This window comes from Phyllostomus hastatus, unplaced genomic scaffold (genome assembly GCF_019186645.2).
Source record: "Phyllostomus hastatus isolate PE091 unplaced genomic scaffold, TTU_PhHast_1.1 phas_scaffold_46, whole genome shotgun sequence".
Taxonomy (NCBI): Eukaryota; Metazoa; Chordata; class Mammalia; order Chiroptera; family Phyllostomidae; genus Phyllostomus; species Phyllostomus hastatus.
Genome location: NW_025334032.1, coordinates 1,726,725 through 1,746,710, shown reverse-complemented (window position 1 = coordinate 1,746,710; position 19,986 = coordinate 1,726,725). Strand labels below are relative to the sequence as shown.

The following is a 19,986-nucleotide window of genomic DNA, read 5'->3' as shown; positions in this document are numbered from 1 at the left end:
ATTTACATACCATAAAACTCAACCTTTTAAAGTGTAAATTCAGTAGGTTTTGTGAGTTGTGCATCTAAATATTGTAGGACATTTTCATCACCACAAAAATAAATCACATAGCCTTTATTTCTGTGTAGCTCTACTCCACATCCCCTGGCAATCACTAATCTACTTTTTATATCTATGGATATGACTTCCTGGATATTTCTTATAAATGGATTCATAATCATGTGGCCTTTTTTGTCTGGCTTCTTTACTCAGCATGTTTTTGAGATTCATCCATGTTGTAGCATTTATCAGTACTTCGTTTCTTTTTAATTGAGTCATACACTTGACCCTTAAACAACATGGGTTTAAACTGCGTGTGTCTACTTAAATGTGAATTTTTCCCCCAATAAATATATAGTCAGCTCTCTATATCCCTCTGTATCCCTGGGTTTCACACTTACGGGTTCAACCAAGTACAAATTAAAAATAGTATTTTCCACCGTGGTTGGGAATGTGAAGATACAGAAGGCCAACTATATGCGTTGATTTACACCACTTTATATAAGATACTTGAGCATCCTCAAATTTTGGTTTCCACTGTGGAGTGAAGGAGTCCTGGAAACAATCCCCTACAGGTACCTAAGGATAACTAGGTTTTGGGAAGTCAAAAGTTATACATGAACTATTGATTGTGTTGGGTATTGGCACCCATTATCCCCTGCATTGTTCAAGGGTCAAACTGTATTGACTTACCACATTTTATTTTTCCATTCATCAACTGATGGATACTTGGGTTGTTTCCACTTTTGGGCTGATATGAACTAAGCTACTATAAACATTTGTGTACATGTTTTCATATCTCTTGGGTATGTATATATATAGGAGTAAAATTGCTGGGTCAAATGGCAACTCTATGATTAATATATGGAAGAACTTCCAAAGTGGCTGTTCTACTTTATAATCCCACCAGAACTGTATGAAGGTTCCAGTTTCTATATATCCTTCCCAACGCTTGTTATTATTTACGTTTGTTTGTAGATATAAAGTGATGTCTCATTTTCCTTTTGATCTGCATTACCCTACTGATCAATAATGCTGAAGATCTTTTCATGTGCTTATTGACCATTTGTATAATTTCTTTAGAGAGTTATCTGCTCAAGCCCTTTGCCCATTTTTAAATTGAATAATTTATCTTTTTACTGTCCAATTGTAGGAGTTCTTTATATATACTAGACACAAATCCCTTATGCGATATATGATTTGCAAATATCTGCTTCCATTTGTAGGTGGTCTTTGCACTTTCTTGGTGACATCTTTTGAAACACAAAATATTTTAATTTTGATGAAGTCCAATTTAGATATTTTCTTTTGTTACCTGTGCTTTTAGGGTCATACTAAGAAAACACTGCCTAATCTGAGGTTATGAAGATCTACACCTCTGTTTTATTCTGCAACTTTTATAGTTTTAGTTCTTGTATTTAAGTCTTGGATCAACTTTGTATGGAGATGTCCAATATTGTTCACACGTGAATATTCAGTCATCCCAGCACCACTTATTAAAAAGACTATTCTTGCCCTGTTGCACTGTCTTGGCACCTTTATTGAAAATCAGTTGACCTACAAAAAAAATCAATTGCAAATATGAGAACTTATTTCTAGACTCTCAAGTCTATTCAATTTGTCTATATGTCTGTTCTTATGCCAGTACTGTACAGTCTTGATTACTGTTGATTTGTAGAAAGTTTTGAAATTGCTAAGTATGAGTTCTCCAACTCTTTTTTGCAAGATTGGTTTGGCTATTAGGTGGTCCCTTGCAAGTCTATTTGAATTTTCGAATTCAGTTAGCAATGTTTGTTAAAAAAAACCCAAAAACAAAAGGAAAAATGCAAACCCCAGTAGATTAAATGCCCCTTGAAGGCAGAAATCATAATCACAGCCTATAAACCCATGCATTTTCTCCTTCTGTATTCCAAAACTGGATTAAATTAGCTCCAAATCTCTCAAAAAAATCCCACTTTTCCAAAGTTTCGCTTAAAAAGATACATAAAAATGTTCATAGTAGCCCACTCACAAAATTTAGAAAACAAAAGCAAATGTCCAGCCAAAACAGAACTTTAACAGCCAAGTAGCAATTTCTTTATTCCAAGCAAAACCAATATTCCCAGAACTCAACATATAACTAAAAACCACACTATTGCTACCAGCCATAGTCTATGACAGTACTTTTAAATTGTGCATGGGGAGTGAGGGAGCATCTTAAATTATTGTCACTCCTATGAAGGATTTAGTCAATAAGAATTTATTCTCATATAGGAGTTGGGCTGCATTTTGTCATTACAAGCTATGATAGTCTTACTTGGAAATTACTAGTTTATAAACATTCTCCCTAAAACTCATAAATATATATATATTAATACTGAAATTACCTTATTTAGAATCATGACTTGTATTTTCATCTCTTTCCTTTTAAAATATATTTTAATGTTTTTTTAAAGATTTTATTTATTTATTTTTAGGGAGGGAAGGGAGGGAGATAGAGAGAGAGAGAAACATCAATGTGTGGTTGCTGGGAGTTATGGCCTGCAACCCAGGAATGTACCCTGGCTGGAAATCGAACCTGGGACACTTTGGTTCCCAGCCCGCGCTCAATCCACTGAGCTACACCAGCCAGGGCTTTAAAATATTTTTAACTTTTAAATAAAAGTAGAACAAGTGCAAGTAAAACTAATAAATGGAGACATAATTAAACATAATCTGTTTCACTTGCCCATTCTCTCATCTGTCTGCACTTCTCCAAGCCTTTTCCACCTGAGGCTCCTTCAAAAACTAACCACAACTTTTATCTCTCACTTCACCTCACTAACAGCTCCTCACTTACCCTTGTCTCAATTACTTATTCTGTTCCTAGCCAGGACCTTAAATCTCTTTTGTTCTGGTTTCTTCAATTTAGCCTACGAACAGTAGTTAATCCTATACTTTTAAAGAAATAAGAAACAAAAAAAGCCTTCTTTTAACCCTATCTCCTCCTCAAGCTAACCAGTACTCCCTCCTTCCTATAACTACAGATTTTTAAATTGAGTTTTCACTGATTGGTTCAATTTACTACTTACTCCACCATATTCTAGCTCCCAGGTACTACTACTTTCTGGGTCTTCCATTTCTCAATGACCCCCAATTGCCAAATTCAATGAATGGCTTATTTCAGGTCTTCATACCTTTCCTCTCTGCAGTATTTGATATTTCAACTACTGCCCTTCCTTCAGAAAACTCTTCCACCCTAAATTCTCATATACCACTTTGCTCTAAGCTTCCTAAAGGCTCATTCTTCAGTGGAATTTCCACTAGTCCCCCAAAATGATGTGAGAGGCAACCCCTAGACCTCTTTTCTTATTCCTATAGAGCCCTCATTTATATTATCATCCTAATTGTTCTCATCATTGCTTGAACTATTTTCCAAATCTTCACTAATCTCTCCATCATCCTAAAACAGCGGTAAGCAAACTATGGACTGAGCCAAATCCAGCATGCAAGCCAAATCTAGCTAAACTTCCACTTGATTTTGTAAATAAAGCTTACTGAAACAGTGGCACCCATTTGTTTGTGTATTGTCTATGACTGCTTTCATGCTCACAGCAGAGTTGAGTTGTTGTGACATAAGCAGTATAGCTCTCAAAGCCTAAAATATTTAGTCTTTTAAAAATATTATAGCCTCTTACAGAAAAAGTTTGCTAATTTCTGTTCTATAAAGTACAATATACCAAATAAATGGTCCTAATAACTTTTCCTGGCTTTGGACCCCAATGCCAGTACTGTTAGTCAGACCATCAGTTGTGCGATCCCGGAGTTTTCTGTGCTTTCCAAGGTCTCTTCTCACTCTCACCTATCCAATTTTTTTTAGTGTAACCAAAGCAATAGTCCTAAATGCACAAAACCCACTTCCCTATTTAAACTTTTACCCACAGAAGAGATTTTTCACAATCTGGCCCCTGCCTATTCTATCCAACTTTCTGAATTATTTTTACTGAAATACTTTAGTTTCCCAGAACATACCATGTTGCCTCTTACTTACAGGACCACCCAAGACTTACTAGACATTTTTCTAGTTTTTCCTAGTTTTGACTTAAGCACGGTCATCTCCACAAAGCCTTCCCTGACTCCCCCACATTGAATCTTTCCCTATGTGCCCACTCTACTCTCTACATTTGCTTTCACATCATTTTTTTTTTTACTAGTCTAGCCAATCCTTGAGCAGGGACCCTGAGGCAGAGTTAGTATAATGGTTATTAAGAGCACAGGGTTTAATAGTATAATGGTGAGTATAATGGTTATTAAGAGCACACATGACTGGTATGGCTCAGCAGGTTGGACATTGTCCCACAAACCAAGAGGTCATTGCTTTTATTCGGTTTGATTCCCAGTCAGAGCACATGCCTGAGTTACAGGCCAAGTCCCTGGTTGGGGGCATATGAGAGGCAACTGATAGATGTTTCTTTCCTTCTCTGTCTCTCCCTTTCCCTCTCTTGAAAAATAAATTTTAAAAATCTTTATAAAAAAAGAAGCACAGGACTTAAAGGTAGGAAATCTAACATGAAATGACAGTTCTGCCTCTTCCTAGCTGTATGTTTTTAATAAGCAAATTACTTAACTCATTTTCTTCTTCTGTATAATGGCAGTTTTATGAGAATTATTTAACATTCTTATCAGCAGAGTGCCTTGCATATAGTAAGTGCTCAACAATTATTGGTTGTTATTTTCATTGTTTTACACCTCACACTTGACTCAGGATTCAAATAACTGCTGAGTAAAATAACTAAAACAAACTAGTTCTACACATATTATTCTCAGCTGTATACCAAATACTTCCTTGTGAATATTTGATTCCCCAAACTCATTATCTTTACTCCCAAATTGCTTCTTTTTAAAAAAATGTTTGTTTATTTATTTATTTTTAGAGAGAGAGGAAGGAAGAGAAGGAAAGAAACATGAGTATGTGGTTGCCTCTCACTCACTTCCTACTAGAGACCTGGCCTACAACCCAGGCACGTGCTCTGACTGGGAATCAAACTGGTGACCCTTTGGTTTGCAGGTGTGTACTCAATCTATTGACCCACACCAGCCAGGGCCCAAACTGTTTCAATTAGAGTATAGTGACCAACTTATTAAGGTTTGCCCAGGACTTCCTGATTTGGGCCCTGAAAGTCCTGTGTCCTGAGAACTCCCTCACTCCTGGGCAAAAGAGGATAATTAATCATCTCTGAGTTCTGTTGCAAGAAATAAAACATAGTTCAATTAATTTAAGAAACAATAGGAGGGGCAGGAAGATCTATTGGAAGAATACAGAGCAATTCAAAGAACCAAAGGAAAAGCTGAAGAATCAGATCTATGAAAAAATCAGGATGAAAGCAACTCCACAGATCTAGGTGTCAGGATTTAATGGAAGATTTCTTCACAGTACCACCTTTGGAACACTAAGATTAAAAATCCCACTAAGAGATATGCAATGGCAGAAAAGCAGCTTCCAAAGACCAAATCAGAATGCTATTTCCATAAGGGAGAGTGGATTTAATGTCGCCATACTAACTGTTGCTTGAACACACCATGAAAGTACCATGATATCATTCATATGTGGAATCTAATGTACAAAATGAAGTAACAAGCAAAATTGTGACAGATTTATAGACAGACAGCAGGCTGACAACTAGGGGTGATGTGGCTAGGGTTGTGGAAGTACTGAGCAAAAAAGACAAAAAAAAAAAGGAAAAACTCATGGACACTGACAACAGTGTGGTGACTGCCAGGGCCCAGGGGTGCAAGGTGTGGTGGTGGGAGGCGGAGGAAAGTATAGGGGGATAAATAGTGATGGACAGAGACTTGACTTGGGGTGGTGAAAATACCCTACAGTGTACAGATAATGTGCTATAGAAGTGTGCACCTGAAACTGTATAATTTTGTTAACCAGTGTCACCCCAATAAACTCCATAAAAAGCAAAAAAAAAAAAAAGACTCCATGACATATACACTATTATTCATGTTATTTTTCTTTCTGTCTTGGCAAACTCCTACACATCCTTCAAGACCTACCTCAAATATGATCTGTGTAACCAAATTCCCCAGGTATATTTAGCCACTCCTTTTCTCCAAGCTCTTACAGTACTGTGCAAATCATGTACCTATATCATAGAACTTATGCTGTACACAAAGTAGTACATGCTTATGTATCAGTCTCTCTCACTAAAATGGACTTTCCTAGAGGAAGGACAATATTATTCATATTTATAATCTTTGGCATAAACGATGCCTTCCTGGCACACAGCAAATGCTAAATAAGTATTTAGTAAATCTGTTATCAAAGATACAAGGATATATAAAGCATCAAATTAAAAGGAAAGAGGAGCTATAAGTAAACATAAGGACAGTAATAAGAGAAAGCTGACAGACTAAGAGAAAGGGAGGGACAGGCCAAAAAATTATGAAGAGCAAAAACTCCACAAGCATAGAAATTAAGAACAAAATTCTGACAAATCTAAGATCTTGAAGGCATCACTTAAGTAAAAGCAAAAGCCAATATCCATATGCATAACGATGTTTCTTTTCTTAAATAGAATATAATTCCATTATTTGCTAAATTATATACTATTTAAGAAGGCAGAGAAATGTAAAGGGCATTTTCAGAAATACTGGTATTTCAAAATAAAATTTGTTATAAAAACAAACTTATAACTCTGAAAACTCAACCACTTAAAATGACTACTTTCAAGTAAACATAGTTATGATTTATTTTGACCATATTTTAGTTGTTACTGTTGGTATCCTAGGCTCTAACAGCCTAGGCTCTAACAGCCTAGGATAACCTTTTCTTTATTAAGAAAATTATTCTTAATAAAACACTTCCACAAAGTATAGCTACATCCTCTTTATATTCTTAATGTTGCCTTATCTGCAAAGTAAAGGAATAGAGACTTAGAAATGAGAATATTAGCCAAATCTTATGTTAAGAAAACAAAAAGTCAATTTAGGAATGGTGTCAGTCATGGAAAGAGAATGCCATTGCCTTTGAAGTTACATTTCCTACATACACTTCTGAAACCTTTACTGGAACCAAGAAGTCAGATTACTTTTCTGACTTCAAATGTTATCCATTCTCTATCACATCTCATCCAAATAACTAAAATTCACTTCACCAAATTTAGTAACTTTGACATCATGACATTAAACTATTTTTTATCATCTGAACTCTCTGACCAATCTTAGCAGCACTACTGGTGAATATTCTGAAGTACACAGCATCACCAATTGAAGTATTTTTTTAAATCAAAAATGCTTAAACTGAAGATAATCCAGTCTTTAAAATAACCTCCAGTTTACAGAAAATGCAGATGGTAATATAAAATAGGATAAACAAGTGAAGACACACCACAAAGAAACAGACAAATCCGGTAATGAGTACTTTCTATTTGGGCAAACTATTTCAGATTGCCAGTCCTTGGCTGTTTTGAACTTCAAAAAATGGCAATTTTGTGTGGTTCAACTTAATTTAAGAAAACTGACGTCATTTTTTCACAAATTGATGGCATCTAAAAAATGGTAGGAGACAATAGCCAAAAGGTGCAAGTAACCCAAGTATACATCAAAGAATGAATAGATAAACAAAATGTGGTATATACACACCATAGAATATGGTTCAGCCATACAAAGGATATGTTGACCCATGCTACAACATGGATAAAACTTGAAGACATTATGGTAAGTGAAATGAGCCAATTACAAAAAGACAAATATTATATGAGGTTCCTAGAGTAGTTAAATTCATAAAGACAAAAAGTATAAGGGAAGTTGCCAGAGGTTGGAGGGATTGGGGAGGAAGAGAATGCAGTTACTGTTTAACAGAGATGGAGTTTCAGTTGGAGAAGATGAAATAGTTCTGTAAATAGATAGTGATGATGGTTACACAACAATGAAAATGTACTTAACGCCACAGAACTGTACACTTAAAATGTCTAAAATGGTAACTCTTATGTTATATATTTTACCATAATAAAAAAAAAGGAGAGCAAAGCCTGTTCTAGATTAGAGGAGTCAAATGTGACATGATCTTATTTAGATCAAATGTAAAAACAAACAAACAAACAAACAAACAAACAAACAAAAAAACAAAACCTGAGGAAACTGAAATATGGACTGGATCAGATGTTATTAGGAAATTGTTAATTGTGTCAGGGTGATGTGGTATTTATGCAAGAATATATTCTTATTTTTTATAGAAGCAGCCTTAAGTCTTACTGTAAATGCCACATGTGCTATGTACAGACAAATGATGAAGCCAATACAGCAAATTGTTACTTACTAAATCTCAGTGGTATGCATATGGAACCAATATATGATTCTCTCTACTTTTTCTATATATTAGAACATTTTTATGATTAAAAATAAGAAAACTTAGAAATTAATTTCCTATGCATGTGTCTTTATCTCCTAATAACTTACCTATCATAATAGAAAGTTTGGACTCAACATGGGAAGCAGTAGGAAAAGGCACTAAAAGATTAAAAGTGTCAGTTCAAAAATATATTTTAGAAAAATACTATGCTGGTGCTACCTATAATGGATATATTTATTCAAGAAATATTTTAGTGCTTACTTTGTTCCAGCCACTATACCAGGAAGTAAACAATGGAGATATATAGGTTTTTGTCCTCAAAAAGCTCATAATGTAGTAGAAGAAACAGGTAAAACATACTAAAAATATATTATCACAACTACAATGAGAAAGATATATATACTCAGAGGTCTTCCGGGAATGAAGAAGTGTACCTAAATTCAACCTGGGAGTATGAAAGGGATTCAGAAAAATTTCTCAGAAGAGTTAAACCCAAAGTTGAGTATTAAGAGGGGTAGGAAATTAGCCAGGCAACAAGAGGCAAAAAGGATATTCCAGTCAGCAAAATAGCCCATGAGTACAGAAATAGCACTGGCAAACAGGGAAGGGCAGGATTCTAGATTACATATAAGCATCTAAGTAGTTCAGTGTTGCCAGAGCTTAAAGAGCTGTGGAGGCTAGGGGAAGGAAGCTGACCCTGGAGACAGAACCAGGTAATTAGGGTCACTGAAAAATCTTATAAATTGAATGAAGAATACCACTTTGGAGGCAACTTTTAAACTGCCTGGTAACAAAAGCTGTAAGTAAGCTGAACACAGATTCAAGCTACATGACTAACATCTGACTGAATGTGGAAGATGAGAAAGGAGTCCAAGAAACCTCTCAAGTTTCAAGTTCAGGTCACAGTGAAACTGATGATGCCATAAACAGAAAAAAGAAAAAAACGAAGGCAGAACATAACTTTAAACACTTTGAGCTTGATAAAGTGAAGTGATGCTCATGTGATTAATTTTCAGGAGATTAAAACAGATTTAAATTCCCCCACTGCCTCTGAAATGATGGTTAAAACTAAAGAAGCTGCTGATACGAGCAAGAAAAATGGTGTATATAGGAAATTCATAGATAGAATCCCAAGATACGGCCATACTTAATGGATAGGAATAAGAGTTGGCAAAACCAACTTAAAAGCAGTAATTAATCAGGTAGAAGGACCAGGAAAGATTATATGCTGTTAATACATTTAAGAAAAGATAATTATAGTATATCTGCTATACAACATATAGATTTCTGAAAATTTCATGTTCTGCAAAATCAGGAAGAAAGAAGGAATACATCAAGACAGTTGAAGCAATAAGCACCCTTATACATAACATATAGTTAAATGAAGCCGAGAGGCAGAACATGGGTCAATGGACAATGTGCACACTCCTGGGCTTGCTGTGTTAAACTGTGTTTCTGTCTAACTTCAACTGTTTGTGTTCAATTGCTGTTACTCGGGAATGCTAAACAGTTAATGTGCTGGTAAGAATAAAATAAGAACCAACATGATGTTAGCATTAAGTAACATCATTCCTCTTTACCATTCAAGCATGAGTTAGTTCATATTACAGAAATACATGACAGCAGAAAATACTGTCAAAGGAGGGCTAGGCAACAGTATCACTGCCATGGAGTCAACCCCAAAAGAAACTATTGATATCTTAGAAGAAGACTATGTTTTTCACTCCCAAACGTAGAGTGTTTTCAAGTATATTACTAGTCTCCCTTCTCAACGAGTACTTAATAAATTTTATATACTGATCACAAAATTATCTGTCATATTACACAGCCCCAGGTCTCCACTCTCATGAGCTTCTTAACAGAGCCAACATACTTTAACAGGTATACACACATAGAATTTGTTGTACCTCACAGCAATTAATCCCAAAGAGGCAAAGGAAAATTTACTGAGGAAAGCATTAGAGAGAAGGAAAAGAAAAGGAACTGATAGTGATAAGTATGTTATTGGTCAACCAGGAAAGTCTCTACAGAGAACTTCCAATGAGTTATGAACTAGAATGGCATGATTTGGCAGAATTATCCTCTTGGTGTTCCAAATATACATGAAGGAGTCTGAATTGAGAAAGAGTTTGCCAGAGTGAGCCTCACTTAACAGAGAGCAAAAGAAGGTATATAGGAAAACAGTATGTACAAAGGCCTGGAGAGGAAATTGTACTGGTTACTTCCAACTTCAAATACTTTATCCGGGCTAGAACAAAGAAGATATAAGGAAGAAGATATAAGGTAGGTGAAGTAGAAAAGATAGGACCTTTGGTGGAATTATGTGTGGCATGCTAAGGAGTTTTAATTTTATCTTGAAGGCAGTGGGAATGATCTTACCAGGAAAGTTAGATGAAAAGATTTCAGAAAAATCAATCCACAAGATACACTGGTGAAGGAAGATACCAGAAACAGGGAAAAACAGGTGCACTATCATACTTGTAAGAGTGAGAATAACAGGGGCCTAAATTAGGGCACTGGTGGAAAGGTTGGCAACAAAGGTAAAAATATAAGGGCTCATCAGATGACTAACACAGAAAAATTAAGGAGGTGAAGAGTTTTAGGTTTAAACTATTAGATAGTACCCTCTACAAACAGAGGTTCCAGAGAGAGTACTAGTTGAATCTGCAAATGTGAAAATACTTATAAAAATACGTAATATTTAGAAACTAAAGCATGAGGTTTGTGTTAAGCCCAAGAATATAGGTTACTATTTTTTCACTGAAACCAACTAACTAGAAAGTTTGCAAGAGTAAAAAGGAAAAAAAAGGCAAATAAAACAAATGATGAATAGAATGTCAAAAATTTTTATTAGCAAAGTTTTAAAACAAAATAGGAATTTCTGTGATATATTTAAGATTTCTTAAATATTTTCCCCATTAATTAACTTCCAGATGTGCTTCACACAGGTTAAGTCTTAGGCTCCAATCAGTGGAGAAACAGTACAGAACAGTGAGCAAGAGCTCTGGCTTTTGCATCATGCTACTTCACTATAAGTCTAGGCTCTGCCACTTATATCTGTGATTTAGGGCTAGTTAAGAACTGTAGGCCTCAAGTTTCCTCCTCAGTAAATGTGGACAGTAACAGTATGTACTTCACAGGATTGTTACAAAGACTAAATAAATAACACATAAAGCACCTGGCACAGATACACTGTAGAGGCAGTAACTGTTACGATCTTAAAAATAATTATTATTAGTTACTGTTACTGATGAAAATGTTACATCCTTGAGGTACACAGGTACAAGGAAAAGTTGACCTGGATGGCATTTACCTGAATGTTTGAGTTATAAGTGAAGACTTATAACTTAAACATTTGTTTTGTATACTCTATAACTATATTTTAAAAGTTTTAAATATTTTTTAAAAAAGAAAAAGCCTAAGAACCAATGTCTTATGTGAAAATGTCTAGTATTAAAACACATTTCAGACCAAATAAAAGCAATTATTTTCACTATGTGTTTCCTAGTTTTAGCTCCAAAATGTATTCCCCCAACCCAAGTTCCAAACTCCTATCAGTGATAATTACTCCCTCCCTTACTTTCACCTGTAAATTTCAGGATAACCTTTATCCCCTTTGTCTTCCATGACCTTTACACAGTAGAGGAAGAGAAAGGGAAAAGAGGAGAAGATGCAAATCCTTATTCCATGATATCACCATGACCATTCCCAGTCTCAATTTTGGGGAAATTCATATAGAGGTATCTAACCTTTTGGCCTCTCTGGGCCACAGTGGAAGAAGAGTTTTCTTTGGCCACACATTAAATACACAAATAATAATGAAAACTGATGAGCAAAAAAAAAAAAAGATTTTAAATAAATCTACGATTTTGTGTTGAGATGCATTCATAGCCATTGTGGGCAACCCAAGGATAAAAGCACTATGACTCCAGAATTAATTCTAGGCATTACTGCCAGTCACCTTTTTCCATTATTCTAATCATATTACACCTTTTAACTCTGCTCTGAAATAAATTCTTTCAGATCTCCGTATCAAGAAGTTTCCAAGCAACTGTTTGCCACAGACATATTCTCAGAACACCAGTCTCATCTCTTCCCACTCTTCTTTTTCACTTGGATTTTCAACAACCTCTCTTCTATAAAGCCATTTCTGACTAAACGACTATGAAGTTACCTCTCCCCACTCACAATTACCTGGCATAACTCTACACTTTTATTTTCTCTAGAAAATATTTATTTTATGCTTGCACCTAGCATCTAATTTATAGATCAGCTGAGTATTTTATCTTTAATTTATAATATTTTATCTTTCATCTATCCCATACTTGGAAAGGCAGGAATGATATCTCATCAAAGTGCATCTCACTGTTTTGAAAGCCTAATGATCACAACTACTTAGTCACACATCTCTGTTGTAGTATATAGTTTCTAATGGGTAAGACGAAATTAGATATAGTGGCTTGTCCTAAATCCACAACAAAGGCATTTGATCAGATTTAATCCAAGTTTACCCTTTAGTCACATCTCTTGCACTCCCATCTCTCAACCCTACTACATTCTCCCAGGACACTTCAATTACTGCTCCCTCAAGTCTCTAATGCCTCTTCCTTGCCCTCTCTCTTTTCCGGAACAACTTTCTTTAATCCTTCAGAGTCTACTCCCATTCATCCAACAGGAATCAACTAGAACATCTCCCTGGAATGCTGAGCTCCAATTTAGGATCTTCTTATTTTATGCATTCTCAGAATACACATATTGAGGTACTACACTATAATTATCAGTTTACTTTCCTTTCACTACAATTAAACTATAAACTTCTTGAAATACAGACTGCATTTTACTTCCTTTTGTATCCCTAAGACCTGACATTGTTAGATACCAAATAGACAATTAGTGAATGAATGTCCATACCCACTTTGTGACCTAGTGCAGGCTAGGCACTTGAGTTTCCTTAAGCACACTTAAGTTTCCTCATCTAAGTACTTTCTTCCTGGAAAGTGGGGATAATGCTCTACCTAGCCATAAAGTTGTTATAAGGATTAAATGAGGTATCATAAAGCCTCATTTGAATAACTGTTATTTTATGCCTTAGGTACCCTAATGTATCCTGGGAAATGTAATGTTGGTGACCAATACTTTCAGGCTGAAATGCCTAGTTAGCAGCCATGAATCTAGAAGTCACTGGTTACATTCTGGTGATCGGCAAATATTTATCATGTACCTATAGGGTTGGCCAAAAAGTTTGTTTGTTTTTTTCCATAAGGTGGCTTGAGTTGTGCTTAGCTGTCTTTGACTTCATTCAAAACAATTTAGTTAGACTGTATTGTGACAGCTGTCATATCAGTGTGCATTAAAAAAAATTGGTGAATTTTTGTGCAGCCATTTTAATACTGAAGATGGAAGAAAATACTCAACATTTTCAGCATATCATGCTTTATCGTTTCAAGAAAGGTAAAGTCGCAACTGAAATGCAAAAAAAAAGGTTTTGCAGTGTATGGAGAAGGTGCTGTGATTGATCGAATGTTTGTGAAGTTTTGCACTGGAGATTTCTCACTGGAAAACACTGCTCCACAGTTAGGCAGATCACTTGAAGGTGATAGAGATTAAATCAAGACATTAACTGAGAACAATCAACATTATAAGGAGACAGTAGACATAATCAAAATATCCAGATCAATAAAGTTATTGGTGAAATGAAAAATGTGTCTTTTATTTTATGGAAAAGAATATAGACTTTTTGGCTAACCCAAAAAATGTGCAGGAGTCCTCACTAGGTATCATTGAGCTCCCCAAACAAAATAGAGGCAAACAATATGACAAAAACCTGTCTCAATATCCAAGACAGGAAAGAATTTTGTACAAATGGGTATTTTTTAAACTACTTCAGTTTTGCTCCATAATAGGGGTAAGCTTCAAGAACAATTACTGATAAAGTTCCAAGTTAGCTCTTATCATAAAGTGGACCAATAACACGAGGCAGTTCCAAAATTGCTTGCTGCTATTCCAGACTTTCACTTTTGTTTAAAAGTATTTCTCACAAAAGAAACTTAACCATGAGCAGGACGAGACAGATGACCTCCATTTGTCTCATTCAAATGGGATTTCCACAGTATTTCCTTGTGTTTTTTTTCTAATTGGAATTTAATTTGGTCCCTTTGAAAAATGGTCTGGGTTTTGTCTCTTTTTCTACAGAACAGAACCTTGAACGGTATATTTTCTACAACACCTTTTCTCTTTAAGAGAGGATAAAATGCATACTTCTTATTTACACTGACCCCTTAGCAAGAATTACAAAACTGCAAATCCTGTCACCTAGTATTAGAAAAGGAGGCTGTGGACTTAAAACTACTTTTCCCTTAACAAATCCAGAGGTCAGAGGCCCAGTGAAGTTTAAGCATTAAGCTACATTGCTTTTAGTAGCTGCAGAGACCTCTAGTGCTGCCTCAATAAGCCAAGTTTGCAAATAGTACCTGCTATTGTCACCTGAATAAGACAATGGCAATATGCTGTGTAGCAAAAGAGTGACATTAATATTTACATTTTTGCAAACACGTGGAAGGAAACTCTAGCAGTTTGGAGCAAGATGCGTAAAAAAGGCAGTATGAACCTATGTATCCAATTTATTTCAGTAAAACACGTAAAAAAATTATCCTATACACCGCCACTACCGGCAAGAAATGCTTAGAAAACTGTTTCTGTCAGCCGAGGTCGGAACCACCTCTCTTCGAAAGCCTCATCACGATAGATGGTAAACTATTGTCCCTCTTCAGTTTGCTACAAATCCCACATACAGGAGTATGAACAGGAACAGCTCAGCAAGACTGCTCCAAAGGACAGCACTGGTATATAAGAATATGGTCCAGGAGCATCCTACCCTCCCCCATCCACTACCCTCAAATAAGTCAGTTACTCGGCTGGTTCCCACCCCCCCTTTGCGGGCCACCACTGCCCTCCTGGGCCCAGTTCCTAGAAGGTAGGTGAGGGCACCGTCAGAACCTAGGCTCCTGTGCGACAGTGCAGGAGGCACCGAGGAGCTGCGCCAGCGGAAGACTGCGACAGCCGCGACCGCCCCCTCGGCTGTGGGGGTCGAAGGAGAGGGAGGCAGCATCCCCGACCCTCGAGGCCCGTGGACCCCGCCTCAGCTCCACATCCCCTCCTGGACCCCGCCTCAGCTCCACATCCCCTCCTCGCAGACAGCAGGCCGCGCCCGCATGACCGGGCCGAAAACCCCTGCATTTCCCGGTCCGCTCCCGCAGCTCCAGAGGGTGGCTGCAACCCCAGTCCAGTCGCCTGCTCCGCCCAACCCTGGGCCGCGGTGACGGGAGGCGGCGGCCAACTGCGACTCGAATCAGGCGAGAGCCATCCCTGCGCCGGCCACCCTCTTTCCCCGCCACAGTGCCGGCGCGGCGAGCTGGGAGGGCCCAGACTCCTGAAGCACACTCACTTCCACATCACGGCCCTTGTTTTTAAAGCTCTTGATGCGGTGGTTCTCCAAGCCGGGATTCTCAGCCATGACTGCGAGCGGCTCCGGCGGCGACTACTGCTGCGGCTACTGCAGCGGAGGCGGCGGCTGCTGCGAGTCTGAGTGCAGGAGGGGGATGTGGAGGAGTGAGGGAGGGGAGAGCAGGGAGAGGGGCAAAGGAGAGCACGTTCTGTGACGCCTCCCAACGCGAGGTGGCAGAAGCGCCTGGGGAAGCCTGGGCCGACTGTCGGGTGGGGCGGAGTGTGAAGGAAAAGGCGCCGAGAAACCGCGCGCCGCCTGGAGAGGCTGGGGTCACGTGCCCACGGCGGCTACAAGCCTGTATGCTGTTCTGGCTGGATGTATCCTGTGTTATTGGTGTGACCCCTGCCTCTCCCCATCAGAGTCTCCCCATAACCTCTGCGTGCTTCAAGTTCTGTCCCAGCAACAGAGCCAGACCTAGCGTCTTTAACTGCCCTCCAGCGATGCTGAGCTGCGGAGGAAAACTACACCTCCCAGCATGCCATGCTAAGGCGCGGGTGTAATTCTGGCCACGATAAAACTAAGAGAAAGCCGGAAACCCTAGGCTCGGCTCAAAGTCCCACCCCACCAAGGCCGCCCTTGGGCGGGGACAGGGGAAGAGCTTACCCGGAGATGGGACCTTGGGCTCCGGGTCTCTGGAGTCTCCTGAAATAGCAGCGACCCTCAACGTCTGTTCCCTGTCTCTGTTTTGGTTTTTTAAATAGCATTTATTTCCACATGACATATACATGTATACGCATATAATATATGTGTTTATAAGTGTTATCTGGCTTACCACACAAAATTAAGCTCAGGGACATTGGCTGGTTTATTGTTGAATCCCTTACAAGAAAACGGTGCTTGGGGCCCTAGCCGGGCAGCTCATTTGGTTAGAGCATCGTCCCATACACCAGAGTTGCAGGTTCGTTGCCAGTTAGGGCACAACCAGTGAATGCGAGGACGGATGGAACAAGTCAATGGCTCAATGCTTCTCTCCGTCTCTCTCCAATAGATAAAAAAATTTAAAAATCAGTGCTTGGCAAGCCATACATACTCCATAAAAGTAGTGTTTTAGTCTCTCAGTTTCCATTCTTCCAAGCTCAGTTCTGCAACTTCACTCTGGCAGTTCCTGCATTTCTGACCTCAACACCTCTTGTTCCATGACTGCACTTAATCTTCTCAGCCTTCAAGAAGCAGTCAAGCCCTGGTCTCTCCAGTTTAGCATCTCCCCTTAGGGTCATCTGAAAAATAATTAGGAGAAATTTGGATCCAAAACAATGATAGAGAGTTGCTTTCTGGAGCAGGTGAGATAATTCAGTTTCAGAATCTATGGCAGATATAAGCAGGTATGCAATGCTATAGTACAATGCAAATGCCAATGGAGTTATTCAAAGGCTGGTAGAAATAAAAACCATAAAGAGATTAAAAAAGACATACTTTCAAGGCAAAGGGTCCTTAAAGAGTCAGAGGTTCAGGGGACATGAATTCAGAGGCCTTTGGTGGCCAGGCTATGCCTGGGGCATTTGTTTTGTGAGTGGTGGGGTGTGGCCCATTCATAAACACAAGCCCATTGAAGATGTTAGACCACTATGACCTATTGGGTTGTGGGCCAGTCTTGTGAATGATCCAAATTTTTCAAGAAAAAACAAAAGATATGTTTTTTTTCATTTTTAAATGTCAATTCATATTTTTTAATGCAGTTCAGTGAATCAGCCACTTAAGAACTCCAGGCCCTCACTATGAAATATCTTATCCCAGTCCAATCACTCATTTAAACAGGAAAATACACACATACACCCCTAAAGCTTAGAATGAATAGATTACTTCAACTCTAGTTTTTAGTGCAAGAAAAGTGTGTTTGCTGTTCTCCTTATTGGAAGAAAAACTTCCAGACTGTTGCTCAATCTCATAATTTATTAAGGCATTCTCTTTTCAGGTTACTTTATCCCCTTTACGACTTCTCTTCATTCTATTTGCTGTCCTCAAATGTATAAGTCATGTATCATTTTAGAATTTTAGACATATTTAGTGGTCACCCACTATGTGTTAATCATTGCCATAACTGTTAGGGTGGTCGGCAATTTGAGCTGTGAAAGAATTCACAAAGAGAAGAAAGTGTAGAGAACAAAATTTTTATTCACTCTCCAAAAAAGGAGAAGGGCATGGTGTGGAGAGATACCCCAGCACTGAGGGGTAGGGGCTTTAAACTTTTATTGGATTATAATTGGATTAAAAAAGGGTGGGGGAGGTTGCTGTTGTGTGGCCCCTGGTCTTTCAGGGCATTGTAACACCAGGCTGCAGTTTGTTCCAGCATTATCTTCTGCCTGTGGCTGTAGGGAGAGGTTAGTCATATTCTGTTCTTACTTTCCAGTAATTTCCAGTCCTAGGGACAATCTCAGAAGAGTAAAATGGCAGTCATGTTTAACAAGCCCATAGGCCTGCTAGACAAATATTGCCACAATAGCAAATGGCACTGACTTTATCCTTTGAATAACACCAGGATATATTTGTAAACAAGACAGCCTGATTCCTGCCTCCACATAGCTTTGTGTATGTGAATAGACAGATAATAAAACAAGTCATCATCAAAAATGTGTGATGGGTGTCAAAAAATAGTTAGGAATCTCAAGACTCATAGCAGGGAGGTATTTAACCTGCTGATTCCCAAGATTCCTAATATATGAGGGCAAGATTGCAAATGGAGGTCTACATTCTACATATCACGTATCTAAATATTGTGAAGTTATAAATCAAGTTTACAAACTTAAATAAAATTTAGTCTAGTCTTTGACATTGACAAATTCTTTCTTTACCACCTGGAAGTCTGGGTTTGAATTTAAATTTCCTGACTTCTTGGACTTCTGCTTCAGAATGTGGTAGTGCAAAGAGGTCTGGAAGACAGCCCTCAGACCCCATCCTACTTTTGTTCCCATTTTCTTCCATCTCCTAGCTCCATCCCACACTAGACCAGACTTTAAGAACATATGTCTATACCCTCACCCACAAGGTTCAACTCCTGCCTCTCACCACCAAAGCGCTATTTGCATTCCCCTATTTTCTTCAAAAGATGCTCCTTGGGCCCTGGCTGGTGTGACTCAGTTGGGGCATTGTCCTGTAAACCAAAAGGTTACAGGTTTGATTTCTGGTCAGGGCATATGTCTAGGTTGCGGGTTTGGTCCCTGGTTGGTTTGCCTAGGAGAGGGAACCAATCGATGTTTTTCTCTCTCACATTGATGTTTCTCTCCCTCTCTCTCTTTCTGCTTTCCCTTCTCTCTAAAATGAATATGCCTGTCCTCAGGTAAGGATTAATAATAATAATAATAATAAAAGATGCTCCTTGGCCTTTCTTCAGACCTGGAGTGTGCAAAGCAGTGGCATCATAGGCCCCCAGGAAGACAGACCCAGGAAAGAGGCCTGGGAAGACCCTGAAAGCAAGCTTTGCCATTTGAGAAGGAAATCCCAGGGCCCTGGTACCCAGAGCAGGGTCTAGAGGCACAATGAACATGACGTCATAGTCCCACGTACTCTGCATGGAGAGGGGTACAGCTGAAGAGAGCTAGAGTGAGGTCCCTAAAGGCCAGGGCTCAGAGCCAATCCCCTTCTTGTCTGGATCTAATGCAGTCATTTTTACTGTTTGCCTTTATCCCTTGTGATTTAAACATCCACACATCTGGTACCCTGGCCTCAGAGTCTCTCTATATTCTTAATTCCAACAGGTTTTTAGCACTTATAGTCCCCACCAGAATTTGGAGTACTTCGTATCTAGGAAATTAGTACCTCTAGTGACTTAGATTTGGTACTTCTCATTGTCAGCAATCATCTCCTCTTTCCCTTACTCAAGTCCTTGCCTTTGCCCTGAAACTTCTCTTGAGAAATCTTCTCAATGGATTTCTTTCCCAAACATATTTTGAATATCTACCACATACCAAGCATTGTATTCATTAAGCACTTTATCAAGGAGTTCTTACTTAAGGGTCAGGGGAGAGGGGAGCAGAGCTGAAACAGGAAGGAAGGGCCCTCTGAGTGGTCAGTTAAACTCTTCTTCTTCCTCTGATGCACTCACTGCTCACCTCCCCAGGGATCAGTCAGGTGACAGTTCCTAGAAGGTAGCTGAGGGCACCATCAGAGCCTAGGCTCCGTGTACGATGGT

At 38.5% G+C, this 19,986-nt stretch overlaps 1 protein-coding gene across 2 annotated transcripts in view; it reads right to left on the bottom strand.

Annotated features, from left to right (window-relative positions):
* Positions 1–16,225, bottom strand: part of KPNA3 (karyopherin subunit alpha 3) — a 119,345-nt gene extending 103,120 nt beyond the window's left edge. Inside the window, exon 1 of one of the 2 annotated variants that reach the window (XM_045821545.1) lies at positions 15,801–16,225. In XM_045821545.1, the coding sequence (XP_045677501.1) occupies positions 15,801–15,869 (69 nt within the window). In that variant the 5' untranslated portion in view covers positions 15,870–16,225. The remainder of the gene's footprint in view (positions 1–15,800) is intronic. The other variant, XM_045821544.1, reaches the window with a different exon arrangement.
* Between the last annotated feature and the right edge of the window lie 3,761 nt (positions 16,226–19,986).